General features: G+C 44.1%; 1 protein-coding gene across 3 annotated transcripts in view; it reads right to left on the bottom strand.

Moving 5' to 3' along the window:
- Positions 1-1,965: 1,965 nt before the first annotated feature.
- LOC116941211 (rho-related BTB domain-containing protein 2-like) overlaps positions 1,966-23,558 on the bottom strand; it is a 102,611-nt gene continuing 81,018 nt past the window's right edge. For all 3 annotated transcript variants that reach the window (XM_032952019.2, XM_032952020.2, XM_076066375.1), the window contains 5 exons: positions 21,768-21,886; positions 18,853-19,003; positions 16,835-16,923; positions 15,398-15,503; positions 1,966-14,505 (listed from right to left, as the gene is read on the bottom strand). In XM_032952019.2, the coding sequence (XP_032807910.2) occupies positions 14,282-14,505; positions 15,398-15,503; positions 16,835-16,923; positions 18,853-19,003; positions 21,768-21,886 (689 nt within the window). In that variant the 3' untranslated portion in view covers positions 1,966-14,281. The remainder of the gene's footprint in view (positions 14,506-15,397; positions 15,504-16,834; positions 16,924-18,852; positions 19,004-21,767; positions 21,887-23,558) is intronic.

Here is a 23,558-nt window from a genome sequence, read left to right as displayed (position 1 = left end):
TTGAAACCATCTTCTCGGTTGAAATTGTGTCTGTGTTTGTAGATCTGAATTGCCTCGTGAACAAATCTCTGATAGAAACCCGTGGGTTTGCAAATAACCTTGGTATCGGAGAAAATTATATCGTGATCACCCACAGCGTTGTAACAGTGATCAGCGACGGCAGAATTCGTTCTGCCGTGTTTCAAATCTGATTTGTGCTCGCGAATTCGGTCAGAGGCATGTCGCTTCGTCTCCCCGATATAGCAATCACCGCAGGTACAACTCAATTTGTAAACCCCGGGGTACTGTAAGTCAGGAATGACATCCTTCACGGACGGGATCAGATCACGAATTTTGTGTACTGTATTGAACCGGACCTGGATCTTGTGTTTGTTTAGAATTTTGGAAATCTTTTTAGTAACGCCTGCTATATATGGTAGTGTGATGGTTTTGACCGGAGCACCAAGTGGTTGTTTCTGTATGGAGGGAGAAACAGCTTGGCGGATGGTACGGTCAGAGTATCCATTCCTTTTGAGGGCCAAGTGTACATGTTATAATTCACTGGTCAGGTGTTGTTGGTCCGAAATGCAATGAGCCCTGTGGTATAAAGTTTTGATGAGATAATTATTCTGAGCTGGGTGGTGGTGGGAATCAGGCTTCAAGTAAGAATCCGTGTGGGTGGGTTTCCTGTAGACAGAATGCCTCAACGAGCCATCAGGTCTCCTTTCAAACAGAACATCCAAGAATGGTAGCCTGCCATCCTTCTCCACTTCCATGGTGAATTTGATGGCGGGATGTCTGTAATTGATGTGGTGTAGGAAAAGGTTCAGAGCTGGGAGGCCATGTGGCCAAATGACGAAGGTGTCATCCACATATCTCTTCCACAGGGAAGGTCTGAGGGTGGAAGTCTGGATGGCGTCCGATTCAAATTTCTCCATGAAAACATTGGCTATCACTGGTGACAAGGGGGAACCCATGGGAGTACCCTCATTTTGCTTGTAGAAGGAACCATTCCAAGTAAAGAAGGTGTTGGTGAGGCAGTGCCTGACCAGAGTAGGTACCTCAGGGTTTAGTCCATGTTGTACCAAATTTTCAATTATATCAATGGTATCAGGTACCGGGACCTTGGTGAACAAGAAGACCACATCGAAGCTGACAAGGATATCGTCAGGGGACAGTACAACGTCCTTGACCATAGAAACCAATTGGGTCGAGTTAAGTACTGCTGAGGAGGTCTTGCCAGTGAAAGGTAGCAAGGTATCCGACAGAAAACGTGCCAGCTTGTAGGGTAGGGGAGTTGATCGTGGATACGATGGGTCATATTGGGGTGCCTTCCTTGTGAATCTTAGGAGGATTCACAAAGAATCTGCCAGGGGCCGCAACGTGAGCGCTGTTGACTGGAGGAGCCATGCACCATGGAGGACCTCCCGAATGAAACATGCAACGTTGTCCGAATGTTCATGTTGACTGGGTCGCCAGGGCTACAGACCGGGTCCTATCATGTGCCCGATACTGGGTGAACATTTGCATGTAGTGGCAGCATACGAGAAGTTCTATATAATAATAATTAATGACGCTATTATTTGAGTTTTATGCTACTCTGTGACATTCTTAACCATTCAAAATATAACAAAGTATTTAACAATCGCATATAATTATCTCGTTGATGTAGTTCATCAAATTGTTTCAAAATGTATCTGTATTTTTTACGCCATTTATGTTACAACTATAGAGCCCTTGTCAGTCGGCCAAATCAGAAATAACCATTAACCTTAAGTTATTTTTTTAAATGCTTTAACAGAAACGTGCTACCATTGCCGCTGGTTTGACAATCATATCAAAGGAAAATTGTCGGGGGGGGGGGGGGGGGGGTAATAAGCTTTTGACATTTCAGCCACCTTCCTTCGTAGAACGAATTGGCACGTGATGGCATATTTCAAAGAGCAAGAGAAGTCACTAAATGAACCATGTATGAAAACCCCCCCGTCCAATGCAATATTTATTAACACAGGAACTCATCCACTTGTATAGCAGCAGCAGAACACAGGGACAATCATCGGACAGCCACCGCCACTTAAAAACACAACGACGTCCAAAGTTGTACACGGCGACATTATTGCACGAGGAGGACGACACAGAGACGAGCGCTGGTGCACACAAGTGGCGCCATCGGCAAAAAAAAAACCGATATGAGAGTCGTGGGCAGGAGGAGCACTCCCATCGTCACCGTGACACGCTGTTGACTGCGGTGACCGAGTCATATAGGACCCTGGGAACGAGTGTTACACGAGACTCTGCGTGGCATATGACAACACGGTGTGATAGTTACGGCCCCGCTTGGTCAACGTTCAATTCTTAAAATGTTCCTTTCGGTTTGACGAGCACCTAACGCATTGCTAACACGCACTGACATTTATCACTGGTCAACATTAAACGACTTTTTGTTTATAAGTGCAAATCTACAAGAACAAAGACATCCTTATTGGTCCTAATTGTCTACATTCATATTCAGCGAATACATTATTTAGAGTGAGGACCCTAAAGCGTCGAAGCTTAAAATGCACGCAGACATTCTACCACTTATCGGCCAATTTCAAATTCCATGAAACTCCGTACACAATATAACATTTACATTATATCCCTATATTGATATTTGTGCTTTTGCATCATCAGTTTCATATATATATAATGTATAAGCTATGTATATGTATGCACATAATTCAAATATGTAATATACACGTCAAAGATCAGCAATGTGGCCGTATAGACTGTCTGGGCAGGTGCTGCTCAGCAAGCACCTATTAAGGCTAGCATGGCACACGAGGGGGGGTTCGTTATGGTCAACGCCGCAAACACACGGCCACCTTTGTCTCCCAGGTGCTCGTGTTGACCACACCACGACACCAGGTAATCATTCAAAGCTCGGTTTGCCTTAGAGAGGGCCAGATTAATCGAGCGACTGGCACCGGATTGCATGGCCAGAAATGAGAACCGGATTACAGGGTTTGTATTGCAGTGCACGCACCCCGGCTCTTTGCACCTTACACGCGTGGACACAAACTTAACACGTAGCAGGCTTTCGCGACCAATATAATCCATAATAGAGGTTTTTGGGTTAGATCGCGTAAATATATAAACGTGTCGTTAAAATCCCGCCACCACCCGACACAGCCAACTAGTAAGGGTTGTCACGTAAACAGAACGTGGCCAATTCGTCACTAGTACAGCGCACCGGTGTGTTGGAGAGCCAAGCCACAACATTTACAATCTGAGTATACGACGTTTCGCCAGTAATTATTGATCAATAGCTAATTGGCACGTTTTGTTCACGTGAAAACCCTGAACCGAATGGCTGTGTCGGGTGGTGGTGGGATAACGATCTAACCCAAAAATGTTTATTATGAATCATATGAATCATCATATCGGTCGCGAAACCCTACGTGTTAAATTAAATAAAACTGGAAACGTTGTTGTGGCATGCACATTCCCTTCCTGATCCAGAAGCAAGTGGAATCGAGCGAAACACATTAATACAGAGGCATCGGCAATGATCCACGCTGGCAATTACATAATCAATAATGCAGAATGTACATTGTATACCGTTAACAGCAATCAAAATATGCTCGTAAAATGCTTATCTCTCTAACACAGCCCTTTATTTGGCATGTATCTTCCAATATGCTTTTATATTTAACATATCATGTGTTTATACTCACAATGTATCGAGATAGCGATACCTATAACTGCCCAGAAGCGTCCTTCACGATCCTTCTCCACAGAGGCCGATCTTGGCACCGCTGTTACCAGTTTTCGGCAAGTTTATTTAGGGCTCAGTCCTTATGTACCACATCAACCCATATCTTCTCAAGCCCCTGTCGTGCCTGTTGAGCCCCCTCTAAATGGCCAAACGGAAGCTGCTTGGTCATGAGGTGACTGGGCATGTAGGCTACATGACCCGACCAATGCATTCTTGTCTCTCAGATGGACTCTGATGAGATTGTGTTCAGATTTTCCAAGTTACCGTGAATTTCCCACACAATCCAGTTTAGTTAAATCCAGCATAGACCGCAGGCACCGGCCTGAATGTTTCAAGCAGGTGCAGGTGTTCTTGTAAATGGGTCCACATCTCGTAAGCATTGAGAAGAGAGGGCATGATTTTGGTGGAGAATAACCACAGTTTCCACACAGCGTTATGCAGCCGATAACAATATAATGCCACTCAAATGGTTCGGAGTAAGCGCTACAATACAAAGCCATAGCTGCACTTGAGTATACTGCCGACATACAATACACTGTATATGTGTAGGTACCATGGACATGCGTGTATATCCCGTGCATAAAACATGTTCTCGATTTTTTGAAATGTTTCCTTTTGAATTCAATTAAAGAAAAAAATCTTACTCTTTTACAACAAATCTAGCCGTTCATACCAGAACATGTAAGGAAGTAAACCCGTATTGACCAAATATTAAACGTTCCAAACATAATGCTTATCTTCTGTGAAAGGAAAAAAAAAGACATTTGTTATGTTCATTTGGGATGTTCGCACAAAATATAAAAGTATAAATTAATAAAAAGGCAAAAGTTGGAATTGCTTTTCAAACGCTGAACTGTTGTGATGTTTCAAGCGTGACTGCTACACTTCGTCTCCTGCAGTCTGAGAGTGCTGTGACTGTACGATCACAGTGGAGATATTTAAAGTTATTTGAATTGTGCCCGTATTAATAAAAGAGAAGCAATTTATTATACGGCATTGATAAATGCCGTAGCATTACGTGACATTTGCCTTTTGCCGGGTGTTGCTTTTTTAATACAAAAAAAGTATACATCTATTTTTTATGTTACTAGCTCAGGTCAACTGAGCTGTACAGCTCTTTTTCACAAATGATAGCTCAACAAAGTGGCTTATCACGTGGAAATGTATTGCAGCCAAATACTCTAAACGCGTGTTTCTAAATGTGGAGGGAAAAACCAGAGGACCCGGAGCAAAATCCACTCGAGCACGAGGAGAGAGAGACACGCAAACTCCAAATATACAGCAGCAGGCATCAGGGTCGAAATCGAACCCACGACCTCCTTCATACCAGGCGAGGAGTTAACATCTCACCACCCAAGAGCCCAGTAGGATATGTGGGAAATAATTATGAAATGATAAAGGCATTGGTGAAGCAGCATCAAGCAGTGTTAACAAAACAATTCAACACATTCGTCAATAACACTCTGACGATACCCCCTCTGGCAATACACCATCAGGCAATACTCACTGTGACGATACCCCCTCTGGCGATACCCCCTCTGGCGATACCCCCTCTGGCGATACCCTCTCTGGCAATACACCATCAGGCAATGCTCACTGTGACGATACCCCCTCTTGCGATACCCCCTCTGGCGATACCCTCTCTGGCGATACCCTCTCTGGAAACACCCTCTCTGACAATACCCCCTCTTCATAGCGCACGTGCTCCGAAGAGGTGCACAATTGGCCAAAACGTCATCGATTGTATATTTTCTTCTTTTAAGTTCACAGTGTCATTGACGAATGGTGAGTTGCATTTTTGTTAATTGTGCACCACTGGCAACCGAACGCAGCATTACCGACAACAAAAGTTGTATTAAAACAGCATTAGTGTATATATTATATATTAGTGTAGTTAATAAGACGCGTGCAATTTTTTTTTTACATGTGAACGAAAAAAATTATTTCGGTTGAAGAAAAAAAGCGCCTACAACTAGAACGCACAGCAAAAGTTTCGGGAATAACTGGGTTTCACACGAACGGTTGCTAACGAGGACTCATCGATAGTATCCCACACACACATATATATTCACACAGCTACATCATCAGCGAGCTCTAGTCTAGAACAACAAACACGCTGCGCTGTCAGATGCAGAGTAATGCTCGGCGACATAAGGGGCTGCTGATGCCACAATGGCCTGCACACTTTCCTCGCACGAATATGATACGGTGAGATTGCTTTTCGGAGTGCACCAAGTTCCTCTTCGAGACTTGTCACTGAACTCATACGACTACACGAAATGCCCATCTCACCGCTAAAGTGCGAAATGTTAATTTCGAACGGTTTGAGGTACGTGTCATGTTTGTTTCATGGAAAAATTGATTTTTTTATTCGTTATGAAAGTTCAAGTAATTGTGTTTAAGCAGTTCATATAGTATCATATGGTAGCGGTTTAATGTACAGACCTACTTAGATATAGTGCGACACACATTTGTATATTGTTTGCATCGATCGTATTCATTATACAATGAGAAAATTATCACGGCAAATCTCGAGAAACTCAATTTCCTTTCTCTTCTCAAATAGGTCGCAAAAATAACTCTGATTAAATATTGACACAGTGCAACATTAACATTTTACGACCAAAACATCCATTAAATTTACAGGGCCTAGTTCTCACTCTTTCAACAACAAAGTTGGAAAAAACCCTCCTTTTGAAGTTCTATTTAACGGTTAGAATTTACTTTGGTATACCAAAAAAAATCTCTATTATTAATGCAAGCTACGAAAGTAAAAACAAATACATGAACGTATAATAAAGTAGCGATACTAAAATAAGAATTCCGTGGTGGTAATAATACCAGTGCAACAAAGTTGAGAGAATAGTTCCCATCGAGAGCTAGGGCTGGTGGGGGGGGTTGGGGGGGTGCAAGTCCTCTCGCCCCCCAAGTTTACTCCCCTTAGTCGTGAACCGTGGTGGTGGTGCCCCCCCACGCCCCCCCCGACCTATCAGGAGGAGAGGATCTGGAGCCGGTCCCGCCGAAAGCCACGATAATAAGCGCAAAGAGCTCGATGCGTAACCATCGCGAAAAAAAACCTACGAGCACGCGCGCGATTCCACAATATAAACTACATATGTTCATATCGTTATTTTGGGCAAGCGAGTTTCCCAGTGCGCCCTCATGCTCAGTGCATTGCCACGCGTTGACGCAATCTATGAAGCGACGTACGTGTACATTCCCGATTTTGTTTCTGTGAGCTGATATTACTTTTATCTGTGTGCAAATCAGTGAAACTATAAACAATTACAACTACGACCTCTTGTTTATTTTACCACGTAAGGACCCACTGAGCTGTATAGGCCTTTTTTCAGAAGCGACCTGGCTATCAACAAATGATAGCTCAACTAAGTGGCGCATCGTGTGGAAATGTATTTCAGCCAAAAACTCTAAACGAGTGTTGATTCTAAATGGGGTTGGGGAAAACCCCGGACGATTTGGAGAGAATTCCACGCGACCACTGGGAGAAACACTCCAAACACAGAGGCGTCAGGGTCGGGATCGAACCCACGGCCTCCTGTATACCAGGCGAGCCCTTTAAACGTCTAGCCACCGTGTCAAAAGCGACACCGGGTTTTTAGCCTACAAGCGACGAGTGTTTCCACCGCAATAGTTGAACAATGCACTGGGCCAGTGTACAAACCGCACGCGAACGAAAGCGCTGCACGCAAAATGTTCACGTGCAAGCTCACTTTGTTAATGCGTTTGTAACTATCTGCATTCGAAATGAACAGCAAAGCTATTCCGATTGAATTTCACTGAAAGCGCTTAAACACTTCCGATTGCACATTTAAACAACGGTCTGCACGATGCAGGTTTATATTCGTCAATAAGAGGGTGTTCCAATACGTTTTGAGACTTGTCAAAATTGTGTAACCTGTAAGTGCATTTTTAGGTTAGATTTAGTAGTAAATACGAGCATAATCCTGGTACTTATATGCAGTATGTTTTCGAAGATTTGACCACTAAATGGATGATCAAGTGCAAGGCTCAAGTTTATTTTGTTGAACCAGATGGACACTCAAGAGACCAGAATAGTCTCCTTTACACAAGTGTAACCTGGGGCATTAGTCTATCAAGAGGTGACAACGAGTTCACTTGAGTTATTGTATCATGTCAGAAATGGGGACACCCTCCAGATTATATGACAAGCACCCCCATTTCCCAATATTTTAAAGCAAAAAATTGGGGCTGCTTCTTATAATCGAGTATGTGTGTGTGTGTGACCAGATTTATACAACTTTATTGACACCGTCTTATAATCTGGACAATACAAGAGTAAATTATGAATTGTGGTTAATATTGACAAATGGATGGAATGAACAATGACAGAAGCAGTAGGCCAATCGATGCCTGAATTCTGGAAAGCATCGATTGTGCTGAGAGCTTGATTTGCTATGCAGCCAAAAATGTCGTGGACTCTTTGTGAGAGTGGTGCTTCAGCATGACAATGCATTCCCACATTTCGCACGTGCAACGATATACTTGTTGGTAACTCCTGGATGGAATGTTCTGGAACATCGGGTTCACCGCCCAGGAGTGGTGTTGACTCCAAAGTGAAGCTTCAGTGACGAGTCTATAAGTGTTGGCCGCTGGGACAAGTGTATCATATTCTTTGGGTCTTTTGGTAAAGTCACGTAGATAGGTTCAACGAAAATAACAAAAAATATTAAATTTGAACCTATCTACGTGACTTTACCGAAAGACCCAAAGAATATGAATTCCTGCAGTCACGAAAGCTTTAAGTCAAGATTTAAGTGTATCGTAGTAGAGGGTGACTGTGCCAAGCCTCGGCAGCCCCTCAACTCGCGATTTAACTTGTGGATGTACCTGAACATCCAGGAATGGGAGATTGTTCTCACACTCGCGTTACCCATCGCTTTACTGGCCCTCTTGACTCTCTGTTGCCGACCTCCCCTGTCGCGCTGATGTCAGATTCCTAATGATCATTCGGATAAATAATTGGTCACGGTGGCGCGCAAACAAATCCTGGCAAGAAAATCGTGTCTTCGCGTGCTCATCTTATTCTGCTACAGTGAGGGAAAAAAGGATTTGCTCCCCTGCTGATTTTGTACGTTTGCCCACTGACAAAGAAATGATCAGTCTATAATTTTAATGGTAGGTTTATTTGAACAGTGAGAGACAGAATAACAACAACAAAAAATCCAGAAAATGCACGTCAAAAATGTTATAAATTGATTTGCATTTTAATGAGAGAAGTAAGTATTTGACCCCCTCTCAATCAGAAAGATTTCTGGATCCCAGGTGTCTTTTATACAGGTAACGAGCTGAGATTAGGAGCACACTCTTAAAGGGAGTGCTCCTAATCTCAGCTTGTTACCTGTATAAAAGACACCTGTCCACAGAAGCAATCAATCAATCAGATTCCAAACTCTTCATCATGGCCAAGACCAAAGAGCTCTCCAAGGATGTCAGGGATGAGATTGTAGACCTACAGAAGGCTGGAATGGGCTACAAGATCATTGCCAAGCAGCTTGGTGAGCAGGTGACAACAGTTGGTGCGATTATTCGCAAATGGAAGAAACACAAAAGAACTGTCAATCTCCCTCGGCCTGGGACTCCATGCAAGATCTAACTTCGTGGAGTTGAATTGATCATGAGAACGGTGATGAATCAGCCCAGAACTACACGGGAGGATCTTGTCAATGATCTCAAGGCAGCTGGGACCATAGTCACCAAGAAAACAATTGGTAACACACTACGCCGTGAAGGACTGAAATCCTGCAGCGCCCGCAAGGTCCCCCTGCTCAAGAAAGCACATATACATGCCCGTCTGAAGTTTGCCAATGAACATCTGAATGATTCAGAGGACAACTGGGTGAAAGTGTTGTGATCAGATGAGACCAAAATGGAGCTCTTTTGCATAAACTCAACTCGCCGTGTTTGGAGGAGGAGGAATGCTGCCTATGACCCCAAAAACACCATCCCCACCGTCAAACATGGAGGTGGAAACATTATGCTTTGGGGGTGTTTTTCTGCTAAGGGGACAGGACAACTTCATCAAAGGGACGATGGATGGGGCTATGTACCGTCAAATCTTGGCTGAGAACCTCCTTCCCTCAGCCAGGGCACTGAAAATGGGTCGTGGATGGGTATTCCAGCATGACAATGACCCAAAACACACGGCCAAGGCAACAAAGGAGTGGCTCAAGAAGAAGCACATTAAGGTCCTGGAGTGGCTTAGCCAGTCTCCAGACCTTAATCCCATAGAAAATCTGTGGAGGGAGCTGAAGGTTCGAGTTGCCAAACGTCAGCCTCGAAACCTTAATGACTTGGAGAAGATCTGCAAAGACGAGTGGGACAAAATCCATCCTGAGATGTGTGCAAACCTGGTGGCCAACTACAAGAAACGTCTGACCTCTGTGATTGCCAACAAGGGTTTTGCCACCAAGTACTAAGTCATGCTTAGCAGAGGGGTCAAATACTTATTTCCCTCATTAAAATGCAAATCAATTTATAACATTTTTGACATGCGTTTTTCTGGTTTTTGTTGTTGTTGTTATTCTGTCTCTCACTGTTCAAATAAACCTACCATTAAAATTATAGACTGATCATTTCTTTGTCAGTGGGCAAACGTACAAAATCAGCAGGGGATCAAATACTTTTTTCCCTCACTGTACCTGTGTGCTTTTGACTCGAGGAAACATGCCGTTCATAAATGCATAACACTGCATCGGTACGGTATGCAACGCAGTTGATCTAACAGTCCAAGCAATGGAATATATCGGCTGTGGCTACAACGTCTGCATATTATATGTGCGTATAAATATCAACAATAAATATGTACAATCGCAGCATAAGCGCGCACAGTTATATACATATTATTTAATATATACATATGCACAGTATGTTCATATAGGTATATGAATATTTTCAATTATATACACATTAATTTAATACACATTTAATGTTACTCCTTTATATGTTTGTTAAATATGATGGCGTTTGGGGTAAACAATTCAGATACATTAAACAAAAGCAATACACTTCAATCTTACTGAGACTATATTCATTTACATATATGGTTGACTATTTTTCTAAAGCAGGTGTATTTTCCACATGTTAATGGAATCCTCATGTTTAATTTCCATTTGATGTTCTCTTAAAATTACAAGTTGTGATCGTGTAAAATGAAAAGGGAGAAACACACACCAGTTCAGCGTATTAATAACAAAAATGTGGAGGTAGTTTTAGTTCAATGTGGAGTTTGTTTAGGGCTTAATCCAATGTTACTCAGTAGGGGATGCCTTGATGTATTTTTTCACGCAGATACGATATCGTATCAATTTGACGATATGACGATTATTGCAAATATTCAGTGTCCTATATCCTCGTAAATGTATTTAGCATCGTTATTTTATTGTTACTGTGCTTTGACGCACTTCTTGCACGCATGAATACCACTTAAAACGTTCTTCAGCTGCAGCTCACTCAACGTAAGCCTGCCACCAGTCTTATTTTCTTTGCAATCTGTGATGCTTATAACGCACGTACCGACAGAAACACGAAGATACGCATACATTTAGGACTGCACAATAGACGTCGTTATAATCGCCATGCCGTCAAATCTTCCGAAAAACTTTTACAAAGCACTAATGTAATGTATAACAGCGATTTGCTTACACGCTTTCATTACCGAGTTTGTTATTTGGTAAATACAATATTAAGCAAATTGCAATGGTTAACGATAATCACGAAATAATGATATTTAGCAAAAACGGACGATAGTATTTTTGTGGACCTTCTATCATACGACGATGTGTCGAGGTGTCGCCACTACTCCTCGTCGAAAACACTGACACGAGATTTAACATAAGTTGCTCAGTTTTGTGAAAGCCACGAAAGAGAAACGTATGCAGTGCCGTGTGTATTCATCACGTGCCCTTAAAGATATTCACATGGCAAGAAAAGCAAAATGGGTTTGATTAATCTACAGTTTTAATCCAGCAATTTTTTTTCCAACATTTTTTAAGTATATGCATTTGTATTCTTGGTACTTTCGGTAAAGTCACGTAGAAGGGAAACAATAAAATAATAAAATATATATAAAACAATAAAATTCTCACGACGTTTCGACTGCAACACAAGCAATCATCATCAGGTGTGAAAACCACTGCAGTTGAAACGTCGTGAGAATTTATTGTTTAATATATTTTTTTTTATTATTTTATTGTTTCCCTTCTACGTGACTTAACCGAAAGGACCAAGAATATGAATCCCTGCAGTCACGAAAGCTTTAAATCAAAATTTATATGTATTTGCTCCACTTAAGCTTGACACCAAACTTGCAACGTTTTTCAATTTGTGGATTTCAGTAGACTGAGTGTTTTTTTATATTTACTGGAAATAACATTGCAACATAAACACAGTGCTTAACCAAAGTAAATAACTTGAACTTTAATTCGTTTATGAAATGTCGCACTAGTGGTGATTATATACAACAGAGTGCTTCTCATGTACAACTTTGCACGAGTTACTTTTGAGGGTGTTCTTAACAGGTGGCCCTTTTGTACATTTTCTTATGCCAGAATCGCGTTATTATTTATTTGAAACACGAATTTGTTCAGTCATATACATTAAATAAACAAAAAATACGTATCACTATATACAGTACATATAATACATCTATTTGTATGTATGAGTATCAATTGCATACATACTTTACATATAAATATATGTATATACACACACACACCGTACATTAGTGTACGGTTATGCTCACGTATATACTTTACACACACGATACATATACATAGTTGTAGTATTACACTACAATTATGAATAGATTGCGATAGCATACCGTATTTTCCAATTTGTAAGAACAAAAAAAATGAATCGGATTGAAGTGAAAACCAAAGTTTCACAATACTCACAGATCTTCTTGGATGGATCTCTGCAGGTTTATGCTGCTGTCACTGATGTGCGCACACGATTCAGCAACACTTGGAGAGCTGACGAAAATACTCTTGAACAGGTCACACACACACGTCCTGCTTTGATGCCCTTCGGTGGCCACCGCAGGATTAGGCAGAGGTGTTCATGCGAATTGCTTCATGTGGCGATTGGGTATTGGGGGTTATTATGAGGGGGGGTGGGGGGGGGCATCCCTCGCCCACGCCCCTGGCACAGTCGACCCCACTGCAGCATCCGCGCGAGTGAAGCACATTCGGTTTATACAGGGGGCCCTGTTTTGTCAATTGGAAATCGTTCTCAGGTATTTTTTAGCTGAAAAACAACTACAGGCCAGCAGGGAATGTCTCAAGACCGTGAGACACATCGTTAATACGGGGGACAAAATAGATCTGTGGGCCCGTATTATTATTATTTGTACCAGAGAACGAAGATACGGTTTTGATGCAGGAGGGTTGCACAGCATACCTCGTGCTGCTGTATGTGTGGTGACGATGTGACGACTGTGTGTAGCTACATTGTTATAAGCATATATATGGTAATTAGCCAAATGTACGAGAAAATAGCATAGATAGTTCATGTATGTTTTAAATATTGTTTGCATTAAAAATTATTTGAAAATTTTCTTTATGCATCTCATATGTTTAGATATATATTTTTTTTATCTTCAAATGATAGCTGCTTATGAAATGAGTGACTTCATGGTGTTGAAGCAGGCAAAGTGGCTGTGGGTCGCTTTGGTTGTGGTGACTGTGCCCAAGGTAAGGCCCATAGTCCATCGTGATATGGAAACATTTTCAACAACACAGTCGAGTGACATTAAATTAACTGGAGCTAGAATCACCCTCCCTCTCTTTACGGCTGCAAAGATGACGGTGGAGATTCACGAAGATGAAATGCGGAATGTAATTCACCTGACTAGCAGTGGATAGTGAAATAGGACTTTTTTTTAACTAACGCCATCAACAAAACTCGATCAAATGCCACTTAGTTCCTACAGCTGCATTAGGGTGGCATACTGATATCATTGCGCCATGCTACCAACACAGCAATCAACTCCACACTCGGTACCTTACCCTGAAGCCACCCGGCCTCTGTTTGGCCTCGAGTGAGCATTGGAGAAACTGTAGAGTTATCTGGGACGCCGTTGGCCAGTGGCAGCCTTACCATTAGGCCCCAAAAACGTGGGCACTTTTGCAGTAAATCGCACACAGCGATACATGATGTATCCCTATGGGCGCAGGTCTGCAGGAACACAGGCATAAAGCAAATGCTAGCGTCGTGTACTATCGGCCAGATAGAAGATACAGAAAAAAAAACCCACCATCCAAATAACATCTGGATTCAACTTCGATATGGGTGTCTCATTGCACCCCTCATCTACTGCATGCAGAGAAGCCCACGCGCTGATCGCCGAGCCGTGGAGCGCTTCTGCCCTCGTCACAAGCTCACTGCCTCGCCCTCGCAGCTGGAGCGCCACTCGACCCGAGGTCCTAACCACCGGGCCCACCCCCCCTCCCCCGTCGACGTCGGCCAGGGTCCAAAGGGGCCTCCGCTGGCCCCGGTCTCGGCGCATCACAACGTGGACGCGGACGTCGAAGGGGAGGCCGACGCCGACGCCGAGGTGGACGGAGATGACGGAGGCTGCGGGCTGAGCGACCACCAGCGTCGGGCGTTCTGCCGCTTGCTGGTCATGTAGCCGTCCATCTCCTCCTCCTTGCGAGCGCGCTGGTAGTGGTCCTCCTCCTTCAGGTACCAGACCGGTGGCCAGCGCTGCAGCTCAAAGTACAGCAGGTTTTCTGGTGACGGGGAACGACAAAGCAAGAGAGTTGGAGTCAGGAACGAGAGCATGCGTTGCCCGAGAACAGAGGACGATGTACGTGTACGCCATCCCAACGTTTAGAACCACATCCGTTATGAACACGCATTCGTGTTTCACGTTTTGAAATTTCACGTTTGCCAATTTCAAGGGCAATTTCAGTTCTTTGCGAGGATTTTTAGGTCGTTGACGTAACAACAAAAGTGACGTCACCCCGAGGTAATGTGACACCAACTGTGGCAGCAAATGCGCGAGTGTGACATCACTGCATGTGCCGTCGTATTTTCATGCCATTCTAAAACAAAATGTGTTTTAGACCGTCTTGACATTTCATATCCAGGCCCAATTTTTTAGATGTTTCAGTTTAATCCGATTTTTTTCCGAACACATCCTAATACCTGCTATTCAGGACAAAGCATTTGTTTTTATTTCCATAGGATGAGGTGTGACCTACATATTGCATATTGCGATGATAATTATTGTCGTACTCTGGGCCTCCGAAGGAGATGAGCTCCGTGTTCATTTTAGCATGGAGACAATTTGAGATTCGGTCTATTGTATGATGATAAAGACCACCATTTACATCGCTTTAAGTCACCGTCATAGCTGCTGCTATTTTGAATCACAATCATCTCAACGTGATATTTCAAATATAAGGTGAGAGTCTCGCTATACTTATACTACGAACTCAACAGTTCTGTGCAGTGGATAACATTTGATCTATTCCACACATCCCGTGACAATTGCCTTAATTCTGTCTTTACCTTCGCTTAGCATGGTTGGCTACATACAGTGTGAAAGAAGTTCAACTTATATGCATACATTAATAACCTCAATATACTAATAAGTAAGGACATCATGCACACATTCACCTGGACTCATGGCCCGCATCTCTTTTGGGTACTTGCGGCAGACGCTGTTATAGTTGGTGCAGATGTGGTGCAGACACCAGGCGGCCAGCTGATCCGCATTGTGGAACTGTGGGGAGCGGGGCGAGGATCATGGGTCAGATGCAGCTGCATGTAGCGAGCAGAGCCACCTGCATGCAGACAAAGCTCTCCTGTACTTAACTTCCTCAGTGTAAGAAAATCATCAGAGCAAAGTGCATAGTAAAGTCACCCCGTCTGTGTTTGTCGGGTCTGTACCGCGTGTCGTAGGCACGCTGTCCGACGTTTTGCACCGCGTGCCAAAATAAGATTCTACGGCAGGAACTACGCGTCCAACTTTTCGCTTCACGCGCTGGGAGATTCTACATCGGGAACTGAAGAAGCCCCCGGCAGCACGCGGAGCAAAAACGTCAGATGTCATGCTAAAAAAAACACACGTTATGACTTGACAACACGATGGCACAATCGCGAATATATACACAGCAGCACAGTCACAATGAGAGCGACGATAGGTCTGCAAAATCCACTTGTGGATAATTTTATATCGTCGGTAATTTTGCATTTGTACCGAGTTGTGTGATTCCTACAAAAATGGTCGTGTGTCCTGATACGTGAACATTATTAATTCTTTAAAATGATCTCTGCTTTGAACTTTTAAATCTGTCCATATAAAAAGTCTCACATGGCATTTGTGACTTTTTTCAGAGCGGCCCTAATTGAGATTTTAAGCTAATACACTTTAAAAGTTCTGCTTGATGTGCTGGAAAAAATGTCGTAAGAGAGGAAAATATTGAAAGAGTGCCCATATGTCTTGTTAGAAACCTGCGTGCAGTGATGGCCCCTTACATCGGCACCTCTTTGTCCTGCAGGTGGGTTCTTTGTGCGCATCACGGAACTGACAATTCAACACGGTACTTTCATAAGTTCCTGGCCCAGGAAGCCTTCTTCCAAGTTACTGGCTAAATATTATATGGGTGTGCAATGCTATCAAGACTGCTCACAGGGCCAAATGTAACCACGACAAAGTCACACAGGCTAACGATTCCCATTTATTTGTTCTGTTTGTGCAAATCAAGCCACTGCACGCTGCATGCACCTGGTGGCGTGATGTTACCTCCCTCGCCTGATATGCATGAGGTCGTGGGTTTGATCCCGACCCTGACGTCTGTATATTTGGAGGTTTGCATGTTCTCTCTTTCCATGGGCATGATTGATTTTTCTCCGAGTCCTCCGGATTTTCTCTCCACATTCAGGTTGAGAGATATTTGGCTGCTGCTATAAATTCGCACGCGATAAGCCACTTCGTCGAGCTGTCATTCGCGACAGCCAGGTCGCTTCTGCAAAGGAGCTACATAGCTCAGTAGGGCCTTACCTGGTAAAAAAAAAACAAACAATACAATAGGTTGGAACCATCGTGTTTACCTGGGCCAACTCCAGGTAGACAAGGCACTCCCCGTCGATGTCAGCGCCGCGTTCCATGGCCCTACGCAGCTCTTGAACCGCGTGCTGCTCTGCGCACCAAAGCACAGCCCCATGAACGGTCTGCATTTTAGACTCTCCGACGTGCCGTCAGATTCTGCCGTGTCACGTCGTCCGACACGACACACTGACGTCGTTCCGCTGCACTTGCTGGGAGCTTGGAACTCAGGTGAAGTTCCCGGCGCGTGGTGCGAAACGTCGGACGTCGTGCCGAACAAATCGCGGTACGACCCGAAAACGCGTGAGAGAGCCCATGCTGCACAACCGCAAAAAAACCCGTACAGTAAATCTACACTGTACAACACATACAGTAAGCGCTGTCTTCCGGACAGTCCTGTTTCTTCACCTGAGGAAGGCTACTTGTGTTGTGGCCGAAACGTTGTGAGAATTTTATTCTGTTATTATTATTTTTATTATTTTATTCCCATTCTACGTGACTTTACCGAAAGAACCCAGAAGACTGTACAACGCGTACATTCAATCTTATTACTCGGTCAAAATGGGATTTGAATCTTCAGGATTTTCCATGATGTGCTAATCCAGTTCCGATATCATACAACAACAAAAATCACAATGAGATTTGTCAAATGCCACAAACTTTACTATTATCTTCAAGCACTCTCGGATCAAAGCCAAATCAAGAGACATTTCACTCGTCTGCTTCTCTGTAACACATTCCTGCGGAGGGAGCTGGTAGGAACGTTGGGTTGCTCGGTCAATGGCCAGGGTCAACGGCGGCACCACGTGGTGTATTCCACAAATTTGCCCGACTGTGAGGGCGGGCACAAGCCGGCGTGAGTAGGTTAAACGTTGAGTTTTATAAGGGCACCACCGGGTGACCAGCCCCTCCCCACCCAGCCCCACCCCTCCCACCCCCCCACCCAACCCCACCCTCCCCTCTCAGCCTCACCCTCCCCACCCAGCCCCTCTCTCCCCACCCTCCCCTCTCCACCCAGCCCCTCCCCACCCATCCCTGCCCAGCCCCTCCCCACCCTCCCCACCCAGCCCCTCCCCACCCAGCCCCTCCCTCCCCACCCAGCCCCTCCCTCCCTCCCCACCCAGCCCCTCCCTCCCCACCCAGCCCCTCCCCACCCTCCCCTCTCCACCCAGTCCCACCCCTCCCATTTTTGGATGCACGACGGACGGACGGACACAATAATCCCCTGTGGGCTGGTGGTGTAACCAGGAGGTTCCTACCACTATATTGCCTTTCTATGACTTTCTTTTCGTAGCATAAAACACTGTTATGTATTTGACTGTAATTGCAGGAGTCAGAGAATGGATGGAGCCTCAGGAGAGTGTTGCTGTATGGCTATGAGGGCCTACTTGGTATGCATTAGGGTTTTCACGATATAATTCACTATGATATAATACAAAATAATACCTCAGAATATGATCATCGCGAAATCAGTTTCCCATAGGTTTGTAATTGTGCTCACATTTTGCTGCATTGTTTTTACGCTTTGTTGTGCTTGTATCTCGAAATTTGGATTACTTAGAATGTCTTCCAGTTCAGTTCACTCAACCTAAGCCTGCCATAAGTCCTATAATCATCGTAACTCCACAACCTGTAACGCACATTACACAAGCAGTAATTAAGCCGAGGAACTGCGAAAATGATCGACCTCACATAATCGCCATGCTGCAGATTACTTGCGATTATAATTTCGCAAACATTTCACCGGGAAAGAACGTACTTAAAATATATGTATAACAAGCAAAAACAATCATAACATAACGATATTTAGCAACATGGACGATTCGACGAGCGTGCACCTTACATCGTACCTCCGATCACCACGGTCACACCTCTGATTAGCATGGTTGGCTACGTACGGTACAAAAAAAGTTCAACGTACGTACGTATGTACATTCATAGCGATACCACATCACGGCAACCCGAGCATACATGCACCAGACCTCACGACGATGCAAGGGCAGAGAAGGTTGGTCAAGGATACCTGTGAGCGCTACGAGACGGGGGAGACACAGCTGGTTACCCAGAGCGATGAGCTCAATGGGATCCAGGTGTGAGTTGGCTGTGAATTGGCCAGTGTACAGGTACTCGAGCAACGCCTGCAGGCACGCGCGACTTGTGCCAGGGAAGTAAACCTGTGGAGAATAGGTCACGCGGCAGGGATACGGTCCACACAGTTACTTTGACGACCATGCGTTATACGTTAAATGCTGGAGTTGTATTGTTTTATTATTATCTATTTTAGATCGCCATGCTGCGTTGTGGGATTTTTGAGACATGGCGGCAGATTGGCCATGGCTATAATCCAGCAGTGGATTGACCATGGCTGATGATGATGGTGATATCCAACGAGCAACTTTAATTAAAAAAACGTTCCTTAAAGAACGTGAAGGAGCATCGTCCGATGCTCCATGATGGCTCCCCCTCCACCCCCGCTTCCCAGGGGGAGGCCTGCTAAACGCAGCACCACTTAGCAATGGCTACGTTTTCACGTGAGTCCTATTGAAGGGAAATGAAATGTGGTTCTGAAATATCAAGTACCAGGGCCCTTCCCTGACCTAGCATGACACGCGGCTGACTGAACCGATTCCAAGAGGATGATTCTTCACCCCATGACACGACTCTGATAACATTTGTAATTAAATATCCATGCACTAAAAATGAATGACTGTGACTTAAAACGACCACACACTTGTAATATGCACAATTGGCTTTGCTCGGTGAGCCGGGGTTTAGCCGCTCAGATGGTCCGATAAAGAAAACATATATAATGAATAATAACTTTAAAAAGCTTTCCATTTGCACACTCGTCTTATTGGGCATAGGGCACATGACCTTTGGCCACACTTGCCCTCACCACCCCCAAATCCCAGGGTACAGAAGTTATCAGCAGAGATTAAAATGGTGACTCTGGCAGCCTGTGAATAATCTCAAATGTTTGAGCACTTAACCCTGGGAATTAAAAGATGCCGTTACATAATTAAGCAACTGCAAGCGCTTTGAAGATCTTGCAGGACGTGGGATCCCATGATGTTATTGCAAGTTGCTCTCACGTGAAAACGTAGCCATTGTTAAGTGCTGCGTTTAGCAGGCCTCCCCCTGGGAAGCGGGGGTGGAGGGGGAGCCATCATGGAGCATTGGACGATGCTCCTTCACGTTCTTTAAGGAATGTTTTTTTTTTATATTAAAGTTGCTCGTTGCCATCATCGTGGTTGTTTTCAGGACCCGTAATTTTGAGGCGCTGTGAGAGAGAGCGGAGACCCTGAAGGTGCAATGGACTACCGGTCATGGCAGGTTGCTCGTGAGACTGATGGGACTGAAATGGGACCGTCCTAGTTTCGTCCCTGATCCTGGATATGTATTTATGTATGTTGATCTTCTTTCGCACCGTTCGTAGCCAACCGTTCTAATCTTAGGTGCGGGTCGAAGGACAACAAACTAAACACAAAAAGCAGTCCTAGAGAAATGATTTTTTAATCTGGATTTAAAATTGCAAAGCTCCAGTGGCTTCCTAACATCACAAGGAAGAGTGTTCCAGACAGCCGCAGAAGCACATCTGAAAGTACACGATGCAGTGACGGTCTTTGTTTGATGGTTAGACAAAGAATCATGTCTTGATTTGGACGCTTTCGTGACTGCAGGAATATCCATACTCTCTGGTTCTTTCGGTAAAGTCACGTAGATAGAAGAAAAATTAACAAAAGAGAACACGACGTTTCAGTCACAACACAAGCTTCCGTCTTCAGGTGAGAAAATGATCTGCTGTTGTGGCTTTATATAGGCACGGGAGGGGGGTGGCGGAAGGAGTTTTGACCCCCCCCCCTCTCCCCCGTGAACTCCTACAGCCACGACTCGACAAAACTCCTTCCCACCCCCCTTCCCCCCCCCCCCCCGTCCCGTGCCTATATAAAGCAACAACAGCAGATCTCACCTGAAGACGGACGCTTGTGTTGCGACCGAAACGTCGTGTTTTATTATTTTTTCTATCTACGTGACTTTACCGAAAGAACCAGAGACAATAGAATAATGTGTTAAGACTGGAAGTGTGTCTCTGTTTGTGTCAATGAGAATATATTCGTATGGCACAGAATTCAGCTTCACAATGGACATTTAAAATGCAAAAGCAGATTTCAAATGTCAGCATTAACATGGTGCCATTAAAGTTGTTTACCCCCATTAATTTTGAAAGGTGACCCACACAGTGATCCTGGTGGATTTTGTGGATGTCAATTTTCAAGATGACAACAATGATTTGAAGAGAATTAGTGATTATTATAATTGAGCATTATGCCGACGATCTTCAGTGTTTATAAGGATGATGATGGTGATGACACTGATCATGGCGATGGTCATTAAATCACAATCGATGTTGATCACGATGACGATTGATGTTATATATTTTTTTATAATAATATAACTTTGTGAGAAGGCATTCTTTATGATAAATGTGACAACCCAAGTGTGAACTCGATGACGACGACGATGGAAGTGGCGACGTGAAGGTGACGACGTGGAGGTGACGACGTGGAGGTGATGACGTGGATGGTGATGACGTGGAGGTGACGACGTGGATGGTGACGACGTGGATGGTGACAATGATGGAGCTGACAACGATGGAGGTGATGACGATGGAGGTGACGACGTGGAGGTGACAATGATGAAGGTGACGACGTGAAGGTGACAATGATGGAGGTGACGACGATGGAGGTGACGACGTGGAGGTGACGACGATGGAGGTGACGACGTGGAGGTGACGACGTGGAGGTGACAATGATGGAGGTGACGACGTGGAGGTGACAATGATGGAGGTGACGACGTGGAGGTGACGACGTGGAGGTGACGACGTGGATGGTGACGACGTGGATGGTGACGACGTGGAGGAGATCGCGGCGACCTCACCTCTTTGTTGGAGCTCTCGACGAAGGTTCCACCGAACATGGCCGACATCCAGTCGCAGCTCGAGATGAGGATCGGCTTGTGTGCTGGCACGCTTCCGTCCTCCACACGAAACGTGACGTCTGTTCCACAGAACAACAACAACAACAACAAATACAACAACCACAACAAATGGCACAAATCGGGATGTTGTTGGATCGATTCATAGCATTAAGTGGATTTGACTATTATACAAAGTAATTCATATCTACTCTGCTACTATAAATACAGTTCGCCATATGCTAAATAACTGGACCTTATGTTTTAGCTAATGTTGAAAAGTCACGTAGAAAATAAAATCTAATAATAATAGAATACGACGTTTCGGTTGCAACACAAGCAACCATCACCAGGTACAGTAAGAATGAATGATAAAACACAGACACGGAAACATCACAGGCAGTCACACGTGCAGAGAGAGATACACACAAAGATACAACACAGACACGGCAACAACATAGTCTTGGTGTATATCTTTGTGTGTCTCTCTCTGCATGTGTGACTGCCTTGTTGTTCCCATGTCTGTGTTTTATCACTCATTCTTACCTGATAATGGTTGCTTGTGTTGGAACTGAAACGTCGTATTCTATTATTTAATTTATTTTCTTTCTACGTTACTTTACCGAAAGAGCCAAAGAGTAATTCCTGCAGTCACGAAAACTTCGAATCTAGTTGAAAAGACATTTATGTAATTGGTGTTGCGATGTTGGATGGCCTAGCTGCGACTGTTAACATCGTGAACAGTCGCCCCTTATAATCACTTTTTGGGAGGATGACAATTGTTAATTCCGCATGCTGGATATCAAAACTCTATCTGCCCCGCAGTAAATGTTGATATATTCACGTGACGGGTAAAGATGGCCAATTGATATTTAGATATAAAGAACCTTCGGGGAGACTGTCCCCTGCCATAGCAATGTGGAACCTTTTTCAAAACTGGTTCGGGCTGCGAAAAGACATGAGACTGCCCAATATTAAAATAAAATATATAACAGACTTTTGAATTTAAACATTTGTCAGGTCTTTACTGTTATCAAATGATCTCCTATGTGTCATGTTACAGGAGAAAATAGCAATTGGACAACATTGGTGAATTTGGTAAAAGAGACATTCAAGGTGAATGAAGACTGAAGTTCAATCAAAATCCTGCATTAACTGAAAGTGGAAACTTACGTAAAAGCAGCGGCAAGCTACTAAAAACCAGCAACACTTCACGCAACTCGCAGCTTGCTAACATTATAAACGCAGTGCACGCTTTTCCTTCCCAATGCCAACTCCACAATGGCTCTAAACCAGTGGTCCGTAACCTTGACTGCAGCCGGCAAGCCTTTTGGTTCTCAGAGGGCATCTCGCACCCCCTGGGGGTGCGTTAAGAACAGATGTTGCGCATTTGTACTAATTCCACAAGGAAGGATGATGCAATGGCAATTTAAGAAGGAAAGAAAAAACCTCACAGAGAGGGTTTCATCAATCCGAGGGAGCCACGTTTATAGTTTAACGGGCGCAGCGTTCTGACACCAAACAGTGTCACGCGAGGCCATGGGCTGTCTGTAATCATCAAAGTCCTGCTATTTCTCACTCGAGGAATGGCAGTGAAAGGATATTTCAGCCTAAGCCGACACCAAATTCACACCGTACACAAAGGGCTCACTGGGTTGCTAGATTCACAAGCCAATCATGTCGAACTTTCGAAAGTGCCCTTGTAAAATGAAACAGTTTTTCTCACACTGTATGTGATTATCAGAACCTTTATTT

This window comes from Petromyzon marinus, chromosome 11 (assembly GCF_048934315.1).
Source record: "Petromyzon marinus isolate PM22_M1 ecotype Great Lakes invasive population chromosome 11, UKy_Petmar_22M1.pri1.0, whole genome shotgun sequence".
Classification (NCBI taxonomy): Eukaryota; Metazoa; Chordata; class Hyperoartia; order Petromyzontiformes; family Petromyzontidae; genus Petromyzon; species Petromyzon marinus.
The sequence above is the reverse complement of the archived record's forward strand: the minus strand, read 5'-3'. Positions and strand labels throughout refer to the sequence as shown.